Genomic DNA, 20,069 nt, shown 5'->3' on the forward strand with positions numbered 1-20,069 from the left:
CCACTAGGGTCAGGGCTGGTCAGGGAGGTCACTGTGCCTCTGGTCATGGTAATGCGGGGGGGTCATGAGGAATGGATTAGTCTTTTCCTCATCGATTCCCCAGCATTTCCAGTGGTTCTAGGGATTCCCTGGCTAGCCACTCACAACCCTAAGATTTCGTGGGGACAGAGGGCTCTTAAGGGGTGGTCAAATGAGTGCTCGGGCAGGTGCATAGGAGTTTCCATCGGTGCGACTACGGTGGAGAGTCCAGACCAAGTATCCACCGTGCACATTCCCTCAGAGTATGCCGATTTGGCTATCGCCTTCAGTAAAACGAAGGCGACCCAATTACCACCTCATCGACGAGGAGACTGTGCGATAAACCTCCAGGTGGGCGCTGCCCTTCCTCGTAGTCACGTTTATCCCCTGTCTCAGGAGGAAACAGCGGCTATGGAGACATACGTCACTGAGTCCTTGAGGCAGGGATACATTCGGCCATCTCACTCACCCGTCTCCTCGAGCTTCTTTTTCGTGAAGAAGAAGGAGGGAGGTCTGCGCCCGTGCATTGACTATAGAGGTCTAAATGCCATCACAGTGGGTTTCAGTTACCCACTACCTCTCATCGCCTCGGCGATGGAGTCATTTCACGGGGCGCGCTTCTTCACGAAATTGGATCTCAGGAGCGCATATAATCTGGTGCGTATCCGAGGAGGGGACGAGTGGAAAACGGCATTTAGTACCACATCTGGCCATTATGAGTACCTCGTCATGCCGTATGGGTTAAAGAATGCTCCCGCAGTCTTTCAATCCTTTGTGGATGAGATTCTACGGGACCTGCTCGGTCAGGGTGTAGTGGTGTACATCGATGACATTCTGGTCTACTCCACTACACGCGCCGAGCATGTGTCTCTGGTGCGTAAAGTGCTTGGGCGACTGGTGGAGCATGACCTATACGTCAAGGCTGAGAAATGTGAGTTTTCCAAACCAGCCGTCTCTTTCTTGGGGTATCGCATTTCCTCATCAGGGGTAGTGATGGAATGTGACCGCGTTTCAGCCGTGCGTAATTGGCCGACTCCCACCACGGTGAAGGAGGTGCAGCGGTTTTTGGGATTTGCCAATTACTACCGGAGGTTTATCCGGGGCTTTGGTCAGGTGGCGGCTCCCATTACCTCACTGTTGAAGGGGGGCCCGGTGCGGTTGCAGTGGTCCGCGGAGGCGGACAGGGCCTTTAGTCGTCTGAAGGTTTTGTTCACCGACGCTCCGGTGCTGGCGCACCCGGACCCCTCTTTGCCCTTCATAGTGGAGGTGGACGCGTCCGAGGCTGGGGTAGGGGCCGTGCTGTCCCAGCGCTCGGGCGCCCCCCCAAAGCTCCGCCCCTGCGCCTTCTTCTCTAGGAAGTTGAGTCCGGCGGAGCGTAACTATGATGTGGGGGACAGGGAGCTGTTGGCTGTGGTCAGAGCCCTGAAGGTGTGGAGACATTGGCTTGAGGGGGCACGTCACCCTTTTCTCATCTGGACTGACCACCGCAATCTGGAGTACATCCGGGCGGCGAGGAGACTGAACCCGCGTCAAGCCAGGTGGGCGATGTTCTTTACGAGATTTCGGTTTAACATCTCGTATATCCCAGGTTCCCGGAACACTAAGGCCGACGCACTGTCTCGTCTCCATGACGCCGAGGAACGGTCCACCGATCCCACTCCCATACTTCCAGCCTCCTGCCTGGTGGCACCGGTGGTCTGGGAGGTGGACGCGGACATCGAGCGGGCGTTACGGACGGAGCCTACTCCTCCGCAGTGTCCAGTGGGTCGTAAGTACGTTCCGCTCGATGTTCGCGATCGGCTGATTCGGTGGGCTCACACGCTTCCCTCCTCGGGTCACCCAGGGGTTGAGCGGACAGTGCGTGGTCTTAGTGGGAGATACTGGTGGCCCACCTTGGTGAGGGACGTGAGGCACTATGTCTCCTCCTGTTCGGTGTGCGCTCAGAGTAAGGCTCCCAGGCACCTGCCTAGAGGGAAATTACAACCCCTCCCGGTTCCACAACGACCATGGTCCCACCTGGCGGTGGATTTCTTGACCGATCTCCCGCCGTCTCAGGGCAACACTACGATCCTGGTCGTTGTGGACCGGTTTTCTAAGTCCTGCCGTCTGCTTCCGTTACCCGGTCTTCCTACGGCCCTGCAGACCGCAGAAGCCTTATTCACCCACGTCTTCCGGCACTACGGGGTGCCCGAGGATATCGTCTCAGATCGAGGCCCCCAGTTCACGTCCAGAGTGTGGCGGGCGTTTATGGAGCGACTGGGGGTTTCGGTCAGTCTGACCTCGGGGTTTCACCCCGAAAGTAATGGGCAGGTGGAAAGGGTAAACCAGGAGGTGGGCAGGTTCCTGCGGTCCTACTGCCAGGACCGGCCAGGGGAGTGGGCAAGGTTCGTGCCATGGGCCGAAATGGCTCAGAACTCTTTGCGCCACTCCTCCACCAACATATCACCATTCCAATGTGTGTTGGGTTATCAGCCGGTCCTGGGGCCATGGCATCAGAGCCAGACGGAGGCCCCTGCGGTGGAGGAATGGGTTCAGCGCTCAAGGGAGACCTGGAACGCTGTGCAGGAATCCCTGGAACGAACCAGGGTACGACAAAAAGCGAGCGCTGACCGGCACCGCAGCGAGGCCCCGGTGTTCACCCCAGGGGAGAGAGTCTGGCTCTCGACCCGGAACCTGCCCCTCCGCCTGCCCTGCCGGAAGCTGGGTCCGCGGTTTGTGGGGCCATTTAAAGTCCTGAGGAGAATAAACGAGGTGTGTTACAGATTACAACTTCCTTCTTATTATCGCATTAACCCCTCGTTTCATGTGTCTCTCCTCAGGCCGGTGGTAGCTGGTCCGCTGCAGGAAAATGAGGTACGGGAGGTCCCTCCACCCCCCCTGGACATCGGGGGGCCCCCGGCGTACACAGTCCGGTCCATCTTGGACTCCAGACGCCGGGCGAGGGGCCTGCAGTACCTCGTGGACTGGGAGGGGTACGGCCCGGAGGAGAGGTGCTGGGTACCGGTGGAGGACATACTGGACCCAGCGCTCATCCGGGAGTTCCACAGCCTCCATCCGGATCGCCCTGCGCCTCGCCCTCCGGGGCGTCCTCGAGGCCGGCGTCGGCGCGCTGCGGGAGCCGCGCGTCAGGGGGGGAGTACTGTCACGACAGTGACGGATGGTGGCGCCCCTCCTCGGCCGGGCGGAGCTCGGCGGTCGTCGTCGCCGGCCTACTAGCTACCATCGATCCCTTTTTGTTTCACTTTCGTTTGGTTAGGTCTAGGTAGGCACACACCTGTTTTGGGTTAGTCATTAGTAAGGGGGGGTTATTTAGGTTAGCGTAGGATGTATGTGGTTGTACGTGATTGTGTTGCTTGTCCGGGTTTTGTGTGTTCGTAAGAACGTGTATTTAGTTTTTCCTTCTGCCAGTGGTTTCTTTTATTTTGTGTACACCACCGCAGAATCGTTCAGGGCTGCGCCCCTATACCTTGTCGACCACGTACAGTGCTTCAAATAAAGAAGGGTGGTCACGAACTCTCTCTGTCTCCTGCGCCTGACTCTACCTCTCCTGTTGTTCCTCGAGCCAGCCCGTGACATCTATATTTTTTCAATTTCCCAATGATGGAGATCACTGCGCTCTTGGAAACTTTCAACACTCTAGACATTGTTTTATACCCTTCCCTAGATATATGCCTCAACACAATTCTATCCCAGAGATCTATGTCCAGTTCCTTGGACTTCATGGTATAGTTTCTGCTCTTATACATGTTAGAATCACCTTTGGCAGTGATTACAGCTCACAGAGTCTTTTTGGCCAAGTCTCTAAGAGTTTTGCACATCCGGAATGGACAATATATGCCCATTACTCTTTTTAAAGTTCTTCAAGCTCTGTCAAGTTGATTGTTGATCATTGCTAGAAGGCTATTTTCAAAACTAGACATAGATTTAAGTCGATTTAACGCAAAACTGCAGCTAGGCCACTCAGGAACATTTCATGTCATCTTGGCAAGCAACTCCAGTGTAGATTTGGCCTTGTGTTTTAGGTTATTGTCCTGCTGAAAGGTGAATTTGTCTCCCAGTGTGTGTTGGAAAAAAGATTGAAGCAGGTTTTCTTCTAGGATTTTACCTGTGCTTAGCTATATTCCATTGCTTTTTATCCTGAAAAACTCCCTAGTCCTTGCCAATGACAAGCATACCCATAACATGATGCAGCCACCATGCTTGCAAATATGACGAGTTGTACTCAGTGATGTGCTGTGTTGGATTTGCCCCAAACATTACACTTTGTATTCAGGACAAAACGTTTTTTTTTTGTTTTTTTTGCAGTACTATTAAAGTTCCTTGTTGCATGTTTTGAAATATTTGTTATTCTGTACAGGCTTCCTTCTTTTCACTCTGTCATTTAGGTTAGTATTGTAGAGTAACTAGAATGTTGTTGATCCATCCTCTGTTCTCATATCACAACCATTAAACTCTGTAACTGTTTTAAAATCACCATTGGCCTCATGGTGAAATCGGTGAGCATTTTTCTTCTTCTCTGGCAACTGAGTTAGGAAGGATGCCTGTATTTTTGTAGGGACTGGGTGTATTAATACACCATCCAAAGCCTAATTAATAACTTTACCATGCTCAAAGGGATATTCAGAGGGATATTTGTTACACATCTACCAATCGGTTCCCTTCTTTGCAAGGCATTGGAAAAACCTTCCTGTCCTTTGTGGTTTAATCTGTGCTTGAAATTCACTACTCGATTAAGAGACCTTACAGATAATTGGGGTGGGGTATAGAGATGGGGTAGTCATTCAAAAATCAATTATTGAACACAGAATTAGTCCATGCAACTTATTATGTAATTTGTTAAGCATATATTTACTCCTGAACTTATTTAGGCTTGGTATAACAAAGGGGTTGAATAATTATTGACTCAATATATTTCAGCTTTTCATTATTTTTGGTTTTTACATTTTTTACTTTCAACAAACAAAATTCCCCTTTGACATGATGGGATATTGTGTGTAGATTGGTGACAGAAAATATAAATTTAATCAATTTTAAATTCAGGCTGTCACGCAACAAAATGTGGTAAAAATAAAGGCATATGAATACTTTATGAAAGCACTGTACATGTAAACAGGGGTAATGGTGACCAGTAGCAGGATAAATAGATAGATATTAATGGAAATCAATAATCAATGAACAGCAGTGTAATGGTAGTAATAAATCGAATCAATCAGCAGCAGCAGAGTAGGTGTGAGGGGTCGTGTGCGTGTGGGTGTAAGTTTGTGGCGTCAGTAGAGTGTGGGAGTGAGGATGTTTGTGAGAGTGTGTATGTGTGTGTGAGTAAGAGTGACAGTGAGGGTGTGTGTGTTTGAGTGGGTAGAGAGCTGTGGATGAGCATAGAGTCAGTGTGTATAGTCTGTGGGAGAGGGAGAGCAGTAGCCATTCAACAGTCTGATGGCCAGGGGGATAGAAGCTGTTTAGGAGTCTGTTTGTCTGAGCTTTGATGTGCCGGTATTGTCTGCTGGACGGGAGCATGGAGAACAGTCCGTGCCTCAGGTGGCTGGAGTCTTTGGCAATTTTTCAGTCTTTCTCAGATACCGCCTAGCATGTACATAAGCTGGGAGCTCACCACCAGTGATGTGCTGAGGTGTCCGCCCCACCCTCTGTAGGGCCTTCCTGTCGAGGGTGGTGCAGTTGCCATACCAGATTGTGATACAACCAGTCAGGATGCTCTCGATGGTGTAGCTGTAAAGATTCCTGACGATCTTAGGGGCCATGCTAAATAGTTTCAGCCTCCTGAGGGAGAAGAGGCAATGGTGTGCCTTCTTTGCGACTGTGTTGATGTGAGAGGACCATGTTAAGTCCTCAGTGATGTGGACACCAAGGAACTTGAAGCTCTTGACCCTCCCCATTGCGGCCTACCACCGTCGTGTCGTCAGCAAACTTGATGATGGAGTTGGAGTTGTGCGTGGCCACACAGTTGTGGGTAAACAGGGAGTACAGGAGGGGGCTGAGCACACACCCCTGGGGGGTGGAGGTTGAGGGTCAGCGTGGCGGAGGTGTTGTTGCCTACTCTCACCACCTGGGGTAGGCCGGTCAGGAAGTCCAGAATCCATTTGCAGAGGAAGGTGTTCAGTCCCAGGGTCCTGAGCTTTTCCAACAGTCTAACTATGAACATTTGTACGAAAACCAAATTAAGGAAGACATAGACGCTATTAAAAACAACTGAAATGGCAATATGAAAATAAATGGGTGAAGGAAATTAATCCCAATCCCAAATTGAGAACCTTTTGTTTGATTAAGAGTGCATTTGTGTGTGAGAGATATATTATGTACAACCTACCTAAAAGCAAAAGAAAGATCGCTATGGGCACAGGTAAGATCAGCGATATTGCCCCTGCTATTGAAACAGGTAAAATCAGCGATATTGCATTTTGCCCCTGCTATTGAAACAGATCGGTATTGTGGTGAAATGGAAGAGGACTGACTATGTAACTATTGTGACCTCAAAGAGATAGAGAATGATGTTCATTTTATCCTCTATTGCCATTTTTACCACAATATTCGCTTGTCCTTATTCCAGAAAGCCCACCAGATATACCCTGGTATTATGTGGCTGAGCGATGAAGGGACAGAAATGTTTTTTTTTGTCCATTGTGTATTTCCGTTTGCTGAATTTTTTGATAAAGCCAGGAATAAAAGAAAAAGGGCGACCTATAACTATAGTGAACAAAAATATAAACGCAACATGCAACAAACTCAAAGAGTTTACTGAGTTACAGTTCATAAAAATAAATCAGTCAATTGAAATAAATTAGGCCTTAATCTATGGATTTCACATGACTGAGCATTAGCACAGCAAGGCCCAGCCAATCCCAATGAGTTGAAGAAGCCGGATGTGGAGGTCCTGGGCTGGCGTGGTTTCACGTGGTCTGCGGTTGGGAGGCCGGCTGGACGTACTGCCAAATTCTCTAAAACGATGTTTGGCGACTTATGGTAGAAAAATTAATATTAAATTCTCTGGCAATATCTCTGGTGGACATTCCTGCTGTCAGCATGCCAATTAGACACTACATCAAAACTTGAGACATTTGTGGCATTGCGTTGTGTGACAAAACTGCACATTTTAAAGTGATCTCTTATTGTCCGCAGCACAAGGTGTACCTTTGTAATGATCATGCTGTTTAATTAGCTTCTTGATATGCCACACCTGTCAGGTGCATGGATTATCTTGGCAAAGGAGACATTTCTATTAACAGGGATGTAAACAAATTTGTGCACAAAATTTCTGGGATATTTTATTTCAGCTCATGAAACATGGGACCAACACTTGACATGTTGCGTTCATATTTTTGTTCACCATAAATTATAAAAATATTTACCTCCAGACATAGGCAGACATAGGTACACTGAGTGTACCAAACATTAGGAACACCTTCCTAATATTGAGTTGCACACCCTTTTGGCCTCAGAACAGCCTCAATATTAATCTACAATAATTGAAGAAGATTTAACAAGTCACATCAATAAGGGATCATAGCTTTCACCTGGATGAACCTTGTCAGTCTACGTCATGGAAAGAGCAGGTGTTCTTAATGTTTGTATACTCAGTGTATATAAAATGTTTGTGGGCCTACAATATATCTCTCTCACTTGAATCTTTCTCTTTGTGACAGACCAGGGTTAAATGCCTTCCATTTCATTTTTCTGTATTTATTTATCTATATTTTAATAGTATTTTTTAAATTATTATTGCTTGGGTAACCTTAAATGTGTTTATTTATTTTTCATTCTTTATGCGGTGCGCACTATGCAGAACACCAGAATAATTATCACTGTGAATAATTGTAATGTTTGTTTATGTGTCAATTAATCCCGTAAGGAATGGGTTGCCAACTGGCAATTTGACAAAACAATTTTTTTAATGAATGAATTCATATAAAACACACAAGCACACACTCCTGCTGTGAAGAGGCCATAAGACCTAAAGCTGGTCAGACATGGGAGACTGGCAGAGTGCCAAGAGGTAAAGCTCTAAGGATAGGTAGATTAAACCTGAAATACCCTCTCTCTCTCTCTCTCTCTCTCTCTCTCTCTCTCTCTCCTCTCTCTCTCTCTCTCTCTCTCTCTCTCTCTCTCTCTCTCTCTCTCTCTCTCTCTCTCTCTCTCTCTCTCTCTCTCTCTCTCTCTCTCGTCTTTACGCTCTCTCTTTCGCTCCCTCTTTCCTTTTCGTCTCTCTTTTAACTCTCTCGATCTCTCAAACCCTCCTCTCTCGATCTACCACTATTCTCTCTCGCTTGCTAGGTTTCCACCCAATTGGCGTCAGGTTTTCATGGAAATATTCAAAAATCTGCATAAATAAAAGATGTACATTTTCCCACCAGTGACGTTTCCACCAAACTGGCTAGTTGTGGATGAAAATCTGTGTGTGATGGCGTAGTGCACAATGTTCATTGTGTTTCCATTGCATTTTCAACTCTACCGATAGTTTTGTCACAAAAACTGTTGCTTTAATAGTAAATGTGTCTATTCTGGTCTTGGCACGTGCACTCTAGCTGACATCTCGTAGATACAATGTGGGTAGGCTCTGCGGGTAGGTAAGTCTACATGATGAGATTATTATGGATAAGAGCGATAATAATTTTATTTGTCAAACGGCAGTCAAGCATTGATCATCATGTCACCAGAATAAGACCCTCGACATTTATTGGAAAGGAGCATCAAGCGCATCACTGTACACTTTCATCACCCTATGAAGTTCGTCATAATTTATTTAATCTGTAGCCTAATAAACTGCATGGTTTCCCAAGTCGTTATTAGAGGATCACACACCATGTCATCGTGTGACTCCAAGTTTACTTCGATATGATGGCAGTGGTGTAAAGTACTTAAGTAAAAATACTTTAAAGTACTACTTAATTAAGTCATTTTTTGTGGAATCAGTAATTTACTTGACTATTCATATTTTTGACAACTTTTACTTTTACCTCACTACATTCCTAAAGACAATTATGTACTTTTTACTCCATACGTTTTCCCTGACAGCCAAAAGTACTCGTTACATTTTGAATGCTTAGCAAGACCGGAAAATGGTCTAATTCACACACTTATCAAGAGAACATCTGTGGTCATCCCTACTGCCTCTGAAAATAAATAAATAAAAAACTACAACATAAGGAATTTGAAATGATCTATACTTGTACTTTTACTTTTGATACTTAAGTACATTTTAGCAATTACATTTACTTCTGATAGTTAAGTATATTTAAAATCAAATACTTTTATACTTTTACTCAAGATGTGTTTTACTGGGTGACTTTCACTTTTACTTGAGTCATTTCGTATTAAGGTATCTTTACTTTTACTCAAGTATGACAATTGGGTACTTTTACCGCCACTGTATGATGGTTATTATATCAATATTTGCGCATAAAGGCTTTTCCACCACCATTTTGTTTTATACTGTATGACATTACTCACATAAAAACTGTGGATGGGAATGGGGTTTCTGTCTCCTTTTTCATTCTCGCTCTCGCTCTCTCACCCTCTCCCTCTCCCTCCCTCCTCTCTCACCCCACCTCTCCCTGTCTCTCAAACCTTCCTTCTCTCTTTCTCCCCCACCCTCTCTCTCTTCCCTTCACCCCCCACTCCTCTTCTTATCCTTTCCTTGAAGCTGGTTCAAGGTACACGAAAGCCATGGACACGTGTATGAAGGTACATCAACTGACTAAATCCTCCCGCAGATGCCACTGCTTTTTTGCAGGCCAGTGGCTAGCTACAGCAGCTAACAGGCTAACTAGTTAATAGGCTTACTGGCTAATTAGCAAGCATGTAGCTAGCTGACTAGCATGCTAATAAGCTATATAGTGACCAGCGGACTAAGGTTTAAGAGGCACACTACACTACTAGACCATGTGTGTTGTGGTTTTTCATTATGAGCTCAAGGGGTTTAGTAGGGTAAAGTAGGCCTACACTTTGTCATTGCAGAGCGAGAAGTCAATATTGCATTATGTGAGTATAAATTACTATGTTTTTGGTCACTTAACCCAAAAAACTGTGGGTCATGGACCATCATGAGAATACATTGTAAACAACTACCATGCTTTCATGTTTCACTAGTATCACTACATGCTGCTAGTACAAAACTATGGTATTTTCATGGTATTTTGGTAACTAAAATGTCAGGAAAATACAATAGTAATTCTGCAAATGCCATGGTATTTTCTTGCCATGGTAGTACAATTAAAAACATTCTATGGTACTATCATGGTGTTTTGGTCACTAGCGTAGGTTGAAAATACCATGGCATTTGCAACAGTACCATGATATTTTCCTTACATTTTTTTAAGGATCCTGCACACTTTCTGACTACTGTCAGGCGCCAAATACAGTTAGCATGAATAAACAATAGGAAGTACACACAAGACAATTAGCAGAAACACCTGAGTGTTAGTGTTATTGCGATTAACAACCATCTAAATGCATTTGCTCCAGATTAGGCTACCCATACCACTTTACCCACTGTGCTACCTTCACAGATAAGAGGCTGAAGCCTTAAAGGAACAAGCACAACTGCATCCACAATCCAGGGTTGTAGTGGAGGGTAAACAGACACGTAAACACAGTATACACCAACTTTTATTTTGTGAAAAGTGCTTTTACACACCCGAATGTTTTTGCCTACAAACTATTATGGAAGGAGGAGTCTCTCATGAACATGATGCTGTTCTTCGGACTTGTCTGAAGTCGGTATAGCCGATCTTCCAACTTCTGTCTGTAGCGTCCGAACAGTTTAGGCTAGACACTTATATGACCACTCTGTATAAAGGTGAGACTCTCACAGGCCTCACCTCTGAATGTCCCCCCGGTACCAGTCAAAAACATTTATGGAAGTATATATGGAGACTGTTTAGTGACAAAATAAGGGTTTAAATACATGTACAAAAATATATATATATATATATATATTGGATAGATACTTCAGAACAAACTTCCTTTAGATTTTTTCTGGGGGACTATCTGTTGTTCCATGTAGTGAATCTGTTATTCAATGCAATTATATGGGCTAATATCAGTAATTTTTCATCAAATACAGTGCATTCGAAAAGTATTCAGACCCCTTGACTTTTTCCACATTTTGTTGTTTTGTTATTCTAAAAATGATTTTAGTTAGTTTTTCCCCCTCATCAATCTACACACAATAACCCTTAATGACAAATTCGAAACTGTTTTTTTGGAAATGTTTGCAAATTTATTTAAACTTTTTAAAATAAAAAATAAATAAATATACAGTTGAAGTCAGAAGTTTACATACTCTTAGGTTGAAGTCATAAAAACATGTTTTTCAACCACTCCAGAAATTTCTTGTTAACAAACTATAGTTTTGGCAAGTCGGTTAGGACATCTACTTTGAGTATGACACAGGTAATTTTTCCAACAATTGTTTACAGACAGATTATTTCACTTACAATTCACTGTATCACAATTCCAGTGGGTCAGAAGTTTACATACACTAAGTTGACTGTGCCTTTAAACAGCTTGGACAATTCCAGAAAATTATGCCATGGCTTTAGAAGCTTCTGATAGGCTAATTGACATCATTTGAGTCAATTGGAAGTGTACCTGTGGATGTATTTCAAGGCCTACCTTCAAACTCAGTGCCTCTTTGCTTGACATCATGGGAAAATCAAAAGAAATCAGCCAAGACCTCTGAAAATAAATTGTACACCTCCACAAGTCTGGTTCATCCTTGGGAGTAATTTCCAAATACCTGAAGGTACCACGTTCATCTGTACAAACAATAGTACGCAGGTATAAACACCATGGGACCACACAGCTGTCATACCGCTCAGGAAGGAGATGTGTTCTGTCTCCTAGAGATGAACGTACTTTGGTGCGAAAACTGCAAATCAAACCCAGAACAACAGCAAAGGACCTTGTGAAGATGCTAGAGGAAACAGGTACAAAAGTATCTATATCCACAGTAAAACGAGTTCTATATCGACATAACCTGAAAGGCCGCACAGCAAGGAAGAGGCCAATGCTCCAAAACCGCATAAAATAGACAGACTACGGTTTGCAACTGCACATGGGGACAAAGATTGTACTTTTTGGAGAAATGTCCTCTGGTCTGGTGAAAATGTTTGGCCATGATGGCCATCGGTATGTTTGGAGGAAAAAGGAGGAGGCTTGCAAGCCAAAGAACACCATCCCAACTGTGAAGCACGGGGGTGGCAGCATCATGTTGTGGGGGTGCATTGCTGCAGGAGGGACTGGTGCACTTCACAAAATAGATGGCATCATGAGGGAGGAAAATTATGTGGATATATTGAAGCAACATCTCAAGACATCAGTCAGGAAGTTAAAGCTTGGTTGAAAATAGGTCTTCCAAATGGACAATGACAATGAAAGTTGTGGCAAAATGGCTTAAGGACAACAAAGTCAAGGTATTGGAGTGGCCATCACAAAGCCCCGACCTCAATCCTATAGACAATTTGTGGGCAGAACTGAAAAGCATGTGTGAGCAAGGAGGCCTACAAACCTGACTCAGTTACACCAGCTCTGTCAGGAGGAATGGGCCAAAATTCACCCAACTTATTGTGGGAAGCTTGTGGAAGGCTACCTGAAACGTTTGACCCAAGTTAAACAATTTAAAGGCAATGCTACCAAATACTAATTGAGTGTATGTAAACTTCTGACTCACTGGGAATGTGATGAAAGAAATAAAAGCTGAAATAAATCATTCTCTCTACTATTATTCTGACATTTCACATTCTTAAAATAAAGTAGTGATCCTAACTGACCTAAGACAGGGACTTTCTACTAGGATTAAGTGTCAGGAATTGTGAAAAACTGAGTTTAAATGTATTTGGCTAAGGTGTATGTAAACTTCCGACTTCAACTGTATATATATTACATTTACATAAATATTCAGACCCTTTTCTCAGTACTTTGTTGAAGCACCTTTGGCGGCGATTACAGTATGATGCTGCCACCACCATGCTTCACCGTAGGGATGGTGCCAAGTTTCCTCCAGATAAGAAGCTTGTCATTCAGGCAAAAGAGTTCAATATTTGTTTCATCTGACCAGAGAATCTTGTTTCTCATGGTCTGAGAGTCCTTTAGGTGCCTTTTGGCGAACTCCAAGAGGGCTGTCATGTGCCTTTTACTGAGGAGTGGCTTCCAGCTGGCCACTCTACCATAATGGCCTGATTAGTGGAGTGCTGCAGAGATGGTTGTTCTTCTGAAAGGTTCTCCCATCCCCACAGAGGAACTCTGGAGCTCTGTCAGGGTAACCATCGGGTCCTTGGTCACCTTCCTGACAAAGCCCTTCTCCACCGATTGCTCAGTTTGGCCAGCCGGCCAACTCTAGGAAGAGTCTTGGTGGTTCCAAACTTCTTCCATTTAAGAATGATGGAGGCCACTGTGTTCTTGGGGACCTTCAATGCTATAGAAGTGTTTTCTTACCCTTCCCCAGATCTGTGCCTCGATACAATCCTGTCTTGGCACTCTACGGACAATTCCTTCTACATCATGGCTTGGTTTTTGCTCTGTTATGCATTATTAACTGTGGGACCTTATGTAGACAGGTGTGTCTCTTTCCAAATCATGTCCAATCAATTGATTGTATCACAGGTGGAATCCAATGAAGTTGTAGACACATCTCAAGGATGATCAATGGAAACAGGATGCACTTGAGCTCAAACCTATTTTCGCTTGTCATTATGGAGTATTGTGTGTAGATTGATGAGGATTTTTATTGATTCCGTTTTAGAATAAGGCTGTAACGTAACAAATTGTTGAAAAGTCAAGGGGTCTGAATTTTTCCGAAGGCAATGAATATACAGTACCAGTCAAAAGTTTGGGCACACCTACTCATTCAAGGGTTATTCTTTATTTGTACTATTTTCTCCATTGTGGAATAATAGTGAAGAAATCAAAGCTATGAAATAACACATATGGAATCATGTAGTAAGCAAAAAAGTGTTAAACAAATCAAAATATATTTTATATTTGAGATTCTTCAAAGTAGCCACCCTTTGCGTTGATGACAGCTTTGCACACTGTTATTTCATAGTTTTGATGTCTTCACTATTATTATACAATGTAGAAAATAGTAGAATAAAGAAAAACCCTTGAATGAGTAGGTGTTTTGTCTGGTACTGTACATATTTATTTTTATAGGCTTCAAGGGGTTTTACATTTTTTTTTTTTTTTTTTTAATAATCATTAGTATGACCATCTTAAAACAATTCCATATAGTTTAGTAATACCCCACCCCCCTCCCCTGGCTTAGACAGGGCTTAGAGTCTTATGGGTTAATTAGCATTTGTTGGCATTAGCGTTAGTGACGCTACTCGCCTCTGATCACTTGAGCGTTCGTTTACCCTCGTTTGTTTTCGACCACTCCATCCCTTCATCCATTCATCCATCCCTGCCAAGCCCCTAATGTTCTGACTGAAGCATTAAGTACTATCATCTTAGGAGATTTACCCAGACACACACCTGAGAGCACCAAAAGATAGACAGGCAGGCAGGCTGGCCACTGCCCTGCATAACACAACAGGCTCTCTAGCTGGCCCTCATGACAGACAGGCTTCCCTAGGTATTGTCCTGACTTGGCCTGGGTAGCTAGCTTAATCAACAGGCAGGTTGCCTAACCCCAACCCTAGATAAAACAGCAGGCCTGCTGGTCACAGGCCTAGGTAACAGGCTGGCTAGCTGGCCATAATGCTAACAGGTTGGCCACTGGCCTGGGTAAAACGTTTGCTAGCTGGCCATAATGCTAACACATTGGCCAATGGCCTGGGTAACAGGCTAGCTTGCTGTCCATAATTCTAACACGTTGGCCATTGGCTTGGGTAACAGGATGGCTAGCTGGCCGTAATGCTAACAAGTAGATTGGCTGGCCACTGTTCTGGGGTAGGCCTAATACAACAAACTGGCTAGCAGACCCTGTCCTGTGTCACGGGTAGTCTAATCAACCCTAACCCTGGTAAGACAACAGGCTGGCTAGCTGGCCCTGCCCTGGAGGTGACCAGCTGGAGGAGAAAGAGAACATCTCTTTATTCTCTCTGATCACACCTCCACATGGCCAGCACTGGGCCAAGGAGAGGATAACAGAGTGTGTGTGTGTGAGGGGGGGTGAGGTGAGTGAGAGACTGTGTACACGTGTGTGCATGTGCCTTTTAGTTTTTTGTGTGTGAGAAGGAGAAAGAAAGCGACTGTGTACGCACATACTTGTGTGCACATGCCTTTTGTGTCCGTCAGAGTGTGTGTGTGTGCATGCGTGTCAGAAAGAGAGCGAGAGAGAGACTGTACGCATATACTTGCGTGCCCATGCCTTTCTTTTTTGTCCGTTCGTGTGTGTGTGAATGTTTATGAGAGTGTATCAGTGTATACACTCAGGAGGCAGTGTTTAAACCTTCTACAACAGACAGAAGTTGCAAAAATGAGTCATCTACAGTATAAAGAGGCCCTTGCCTCTTGGGGTTGAAATCGAGCACACTGTCGTCAACACAATGATTTCACAGGCATTAAGCATTTAGTCCCTGTTAAACAATGAAGAGGTAGAAAAGCTACTGGCCTGTAGGTCAACAGTGCTTGATGATTTGACAAGCATTAGTCACTTAATTGTCATTACAGAATAGAGAAGAAGCATTGGAGCCACTGTACTGTACGTCAACAGTGGTTGATCATTTCACAGGCATTAGTCAATTAGTCAAGAAGGAGTAGAAGCTCCTGTAGACCTACGTCAATAGTGGTTAGTCTGTCTCAGAGCTGTGTATCTAAGTACATGACTCTGGTCTGTCTGACCTTCTGAGGTATGGTATGTAGTCTTCAGTTTTAACAAAGAGTACTGAGTCATAGGCGTGCGTCCTTAACAGCACCCTATTCCCCGACACAGTGCAGATTTCGACACTTCATCCTCTAGTTTATGGTGGGGGGGTGGGGGGGTGGAAGGGTGGTGGGGGGTGTACCTTACCTCGCTCTTTCTCTTTCTTTTCTTTGGAGAAGGAGTCAAACTTCCTCCTGAGCGATTTTCTCCTCTTACGGATTTCTGGAAAAGGTGGACAAAAAAATGGGTTGTTAAAAAAAGACAAAAAGAAACAAAAGAGGTTGTTTGTTCATGAGAGTGAAGAGTAATGTACCGTTTGCCTGGTGACGTTTTAACTGGCTTCTTTATAATCTGCGTCTTACTTGCAGTTTATTTGAATTTACATCCCAAATGACACCCTATTCCCTATATACAGTATAGTGCACTACGCCCTATCGGCCCTGGTCAAAACTCCCCAACCCTGTTCCTGAAGAGCTACGCTCCTGTAGGTTTTTGCTCCAACCCCTGATTCAGATTATCAAACAGCTAATTATTAGAATCAGGTGCACTAGATTAGGTTTGGAGTGAAAACCTACAGGACGGTAGCTCTCCAGTAACAGGGTTGGAGAGCCCTGATATAGGGGATAGGGTGCCATTTGGGACACATCCTTGGTAATGTTGGGTTTTCTCCTACTGCTCCCACCATATCGTCTCCTTGTAAAAAAGGAACCATAAACGATGCTAAACAAACAAACCGGGACCGAATATTAGCACAAAATCTCCACCCATGTGAAGACCAAACAAGAGAAGAAGGAAACACATGTCCGCACGCACGCCCCACCAACGCACTGCGGCAAGTTGCTTTCCTGAGAATTACATCTATTCCTCAATTCAGGCGTTACTAAGAATAGACCTTTTACAACATCAAGTCTTTGCGTGTGTGTTTGTATAGGCCACAGCCTCCTGAACTGCCTCTGTAGCCTTTAGCCAGAGGGTGACACCAGAGAAACTATATGCAGATCAAAGATGTGATTTTACAACCTAAACATCCTCTGACGAGCTTTGTCTGGAAGACATCACTGTTTGGGTTTTGGGGCTTTAAAGATCACAGTCATGTGTACAGTCTGTGTGTGTGTGTGTGTTTGTAAGGTAGCACGCCTTTGCTGTTAGGACTGGTTTGTTGCAGAATCCTTGATCTTCCAAGACTAGAATGTATTTTTCTTTGTTTCTCTCAACATGATTGGGCCTGGGCACAGATCTAGGATCAGCTTAAACTCACAGAATCCCAATCCTCACCACTAATGGGAAAACAACAGAACTGACTCTACACCAGTGTCTAGATGCAACTTCATCCTTAAGGGCTGACCGGATAGGAGTTTTGAAGGCCTTGAAATGTAAATGATCCGAGCAGTCAAATCCCCATGTGAAGACGTTTGTTTGTGTGTGTATGTGTGTGCGTGTGTGTGTGTCAAGGGTTTAAAGGGGGTCAAATTCCCATGACTACAGGAAATTAAAGTTTATTTCCACGGCAATCGTCTCCTCCCACTCGGCACATGCCAGAGCAAGGGTTAATCTTGAGCAAACTCAACGCTCCGTGTGTGTGTGTGTGTATTCCTACATGCAATGTACTCAGTGTGTGTGTGTGTGTGTTTGCCAATGGCGTGCACACTTTAAGATTAGAGGACTGACACACACACACACAGAGTGGAGAGAGATAGATTTAGGCAAAGCAAAACAATCTGAAAAAAAGGCCCAATTGGGGCTGAGAGAGAAAGAAACAGAAGGACAGAAATATCATGCAAGAGAAAGAAAGAAAGTAAGAAAATAATGACAGACCCTGTGGGATTGCTCCCTATATCCATGAGAAAATGAGACATAAAAAACAGTCTCCAGACTTGCCAAATAAGCACCACTCTGACTGCTAAGAACAGAGATTTCAGAAAGAATCCATCCATCAAGCATAGCCAAGGCGTTGCCAGGAAACCAACAACAAACAAACACACACACATGCACACACACACACTGTAAAAATAAACCAGAGGTTCTGGTATTGGCTCAAACAGTGGGATCAGAACAGAAACCTATGGCGACCTCCCTCCATCCCTCAAGCAGCTAGCTCCCATAATATGAGTCTTCAGTGTGTGTGGACGTGTTTAATTACCAATAGTAAACAAACAAAAAATTTGATAAACTGGGGACATTTTGTTATTCCCCAAGAGGACAAATGCTATTTCTAGGGGGTTTAGGGTTAAGGTTAGAATTATTGTTATAATTACGTTAAGGGTTAGGGTTAGGAGCTAGGGTTAGTTTTAGGGTATGGAGCTAGGGTTAGGTTTAGGTTTAGGTTTAGGCTTAAGGTTAGGTTTTTGGGTTAAGGTTAGGTTTTTGGGTTAAGGTTAGGTTTAGGTTTAAGAGGGTTTATGTGTATGTTGGTATCAAACCTTCCACGGGCCTATTGCAACTTTCTGCCCTGTTTCTGTGTTGTACATCTGACCGGTCAGGAGAGGGTGGGAGAACATGAGAGGCCGAGAGCTCGTCACCCACAACAGTTAAAATACAGGAGGAACATAATTATCAATACAATCCTGAGAGTAAAAAGGTTTAATTTGAAACCAAATTTCATATAAAATCACAATAAAACATGCATACTGGAATAATTAAATAAATAAGTAAGTACATAATTGGAAATCCCCCCAAAAAGGATGAAGGGATTATGTGCTATATTAAAGTGCATAATATAATACAATTCAATACAAAATATAAAAAAGACAAAACCAGACTAAGCAATTAAATACATTATTCTTTATTGAACTTCCTCCTTGTGTCGATGGCCCCTCCAGCTCTCTTAATTAGGCCCTCTCTAACTCCCACTGTCAGTACTTTATACTACTCCTTAATATTCATACCAAGTGGAGCCAAGGTCTTAAGTTTGGATATCCACCTGGATTCAGCTGCTCTTCTCTGACCTATTGTCCAGGAGGCTTTCATCGCCAGACCGGTAATGCGGAGGGAGGTTGTAGGGTGGATTTGAAAGTGTTTTACCAGGTGTGTTTGTAATATGTTTATTTTTTTCAATTGTGTAGAGGTGCTGTTTGAGGCGTGTCAAGACTGTGTGACCGGTTTCTCCTATATAGATGTTGTGGCATAATGTGCATATTATGGCATAGACAGTGTTGGTGCTCTGAATGATCATGAGTTGTGGGATAGGACTGGAGGTTTGTGCATGTGGATTTTGAATGTGTTGAAGTTGTCTATGGTACTGTTGTTCCGTAGGTGGTTTTGGAGTGGGCTTATTGGAACATTTGACAAAAATTAAGGGGTTTCTGCGAAAAAGCTGATAAAGGTCTGAATTCCTGGAGTGGGGGAAATGTACGTTGTGTTTGGGTGAAAGTCTAGAATGAAGGAGTCTGTTTATGTCTGAGAAGGTGATGGTGATGGGTATAATCTGGGGTTCTGTATCTGTTGGGGGGATAGGAACAGGGGGTCTGGGAAAGGTTTGAGGGTGGAGGACAGGGATAGGATGGGGGGGATAGGGATACGGACCCAGAATCGGCAAAGGGATAAGAATAGGTGTGGACTGTGGACTGTTCGCCCAGGTCAGGAGTCAGTGCCTGGTCCAGAGTTCTGCAGGGAGAGTTATGGAGGTTAGGGTTAAGGTTAGGGTTAAGGTTAGGGTTAAGGTTAAGGCTAGGGTTGGGGTTGGGGTTAGGGTTAGGGTTGGGGTTAAGGGGATCATGCAATCTGTTCTGGGTGAGGCCTGCCAGTGTGTTAGGGTTGGGGGGGATCAAGCATTCTGTTCTGGGTAAGGCCTGCCAGTGTGTTTGCCTTTATGTACCTCAATGACCGCTTCGAGTATCCCCTCTTCCCCATTGCACTAAATAGAGTCTGTGTGGCTGAATGAAAGTCTTTCTGTTGTGTACATAGTCTACGGAATCGAATGAATTGTGATTTGACAATGCCAGTGAATGTATGTTTTGGGTGATAACGGGACTTGTGAAGTAGGGCGTGCGTGTCTGTGTCCTTGAAATATACTTTTGTTTGTAAAGAGACTATGTGTGTGTCAGTCTCTTGAAAAAATATAGTTGTTTCCAAGAAGTTGATTGTATGTGGGTGGATTACATATTTAACTGTTATGGTAGGATGATGGTTATTGAGTATTTCAATGAATGTTGTGAAATGTACCAGATCATGTTCCCACACTCCGAAGATATCATCCAGGTATCGTCTATAAAACATGGGATGCAATGGGCATTTA

The 20,069-nt window shown here is 44.3% G+C and overlaps 1 protein-coding gene across 2 annotated transcripts in view; it reads right to left on the reverse strand.

Moving 5' to 3' along the window:
- Positions 1-20,069, reverse strand: part of arhgap36 (Rho GTPase activating protein 36) — a 102,642-nt gene that overhangs the window by 18,487 nt on the left and 64,086 nt on the right. For both annotated transcript variants that reach the window (XM_014207436.3, XM_014207435.3), the window contains exon 3: positions 15,983-16,057. In XM_014207436.3, the coding sequence (XP_014062911.1) occupies positions 15,983-16,057 (75 nt within the window). The remainder of the gene's footprint in view (positions 1-15,982; positions 16,058-20,069) is intronic.

The sequence above is a fragment of the Salmo salar genome, chromosome 07 (assembly GCF_965601325.2).
Source record: "Salmo salar chromosome 07, fSalSal1, whole genome shotgun sequence".
Classification (NCBI taxonomy): domain Eukaryota; kingdom Metazoa; phylum Chordata; class Actinopteri; order Salmoniformes; family Salmonidae; genus Salmo; species Salmo salar.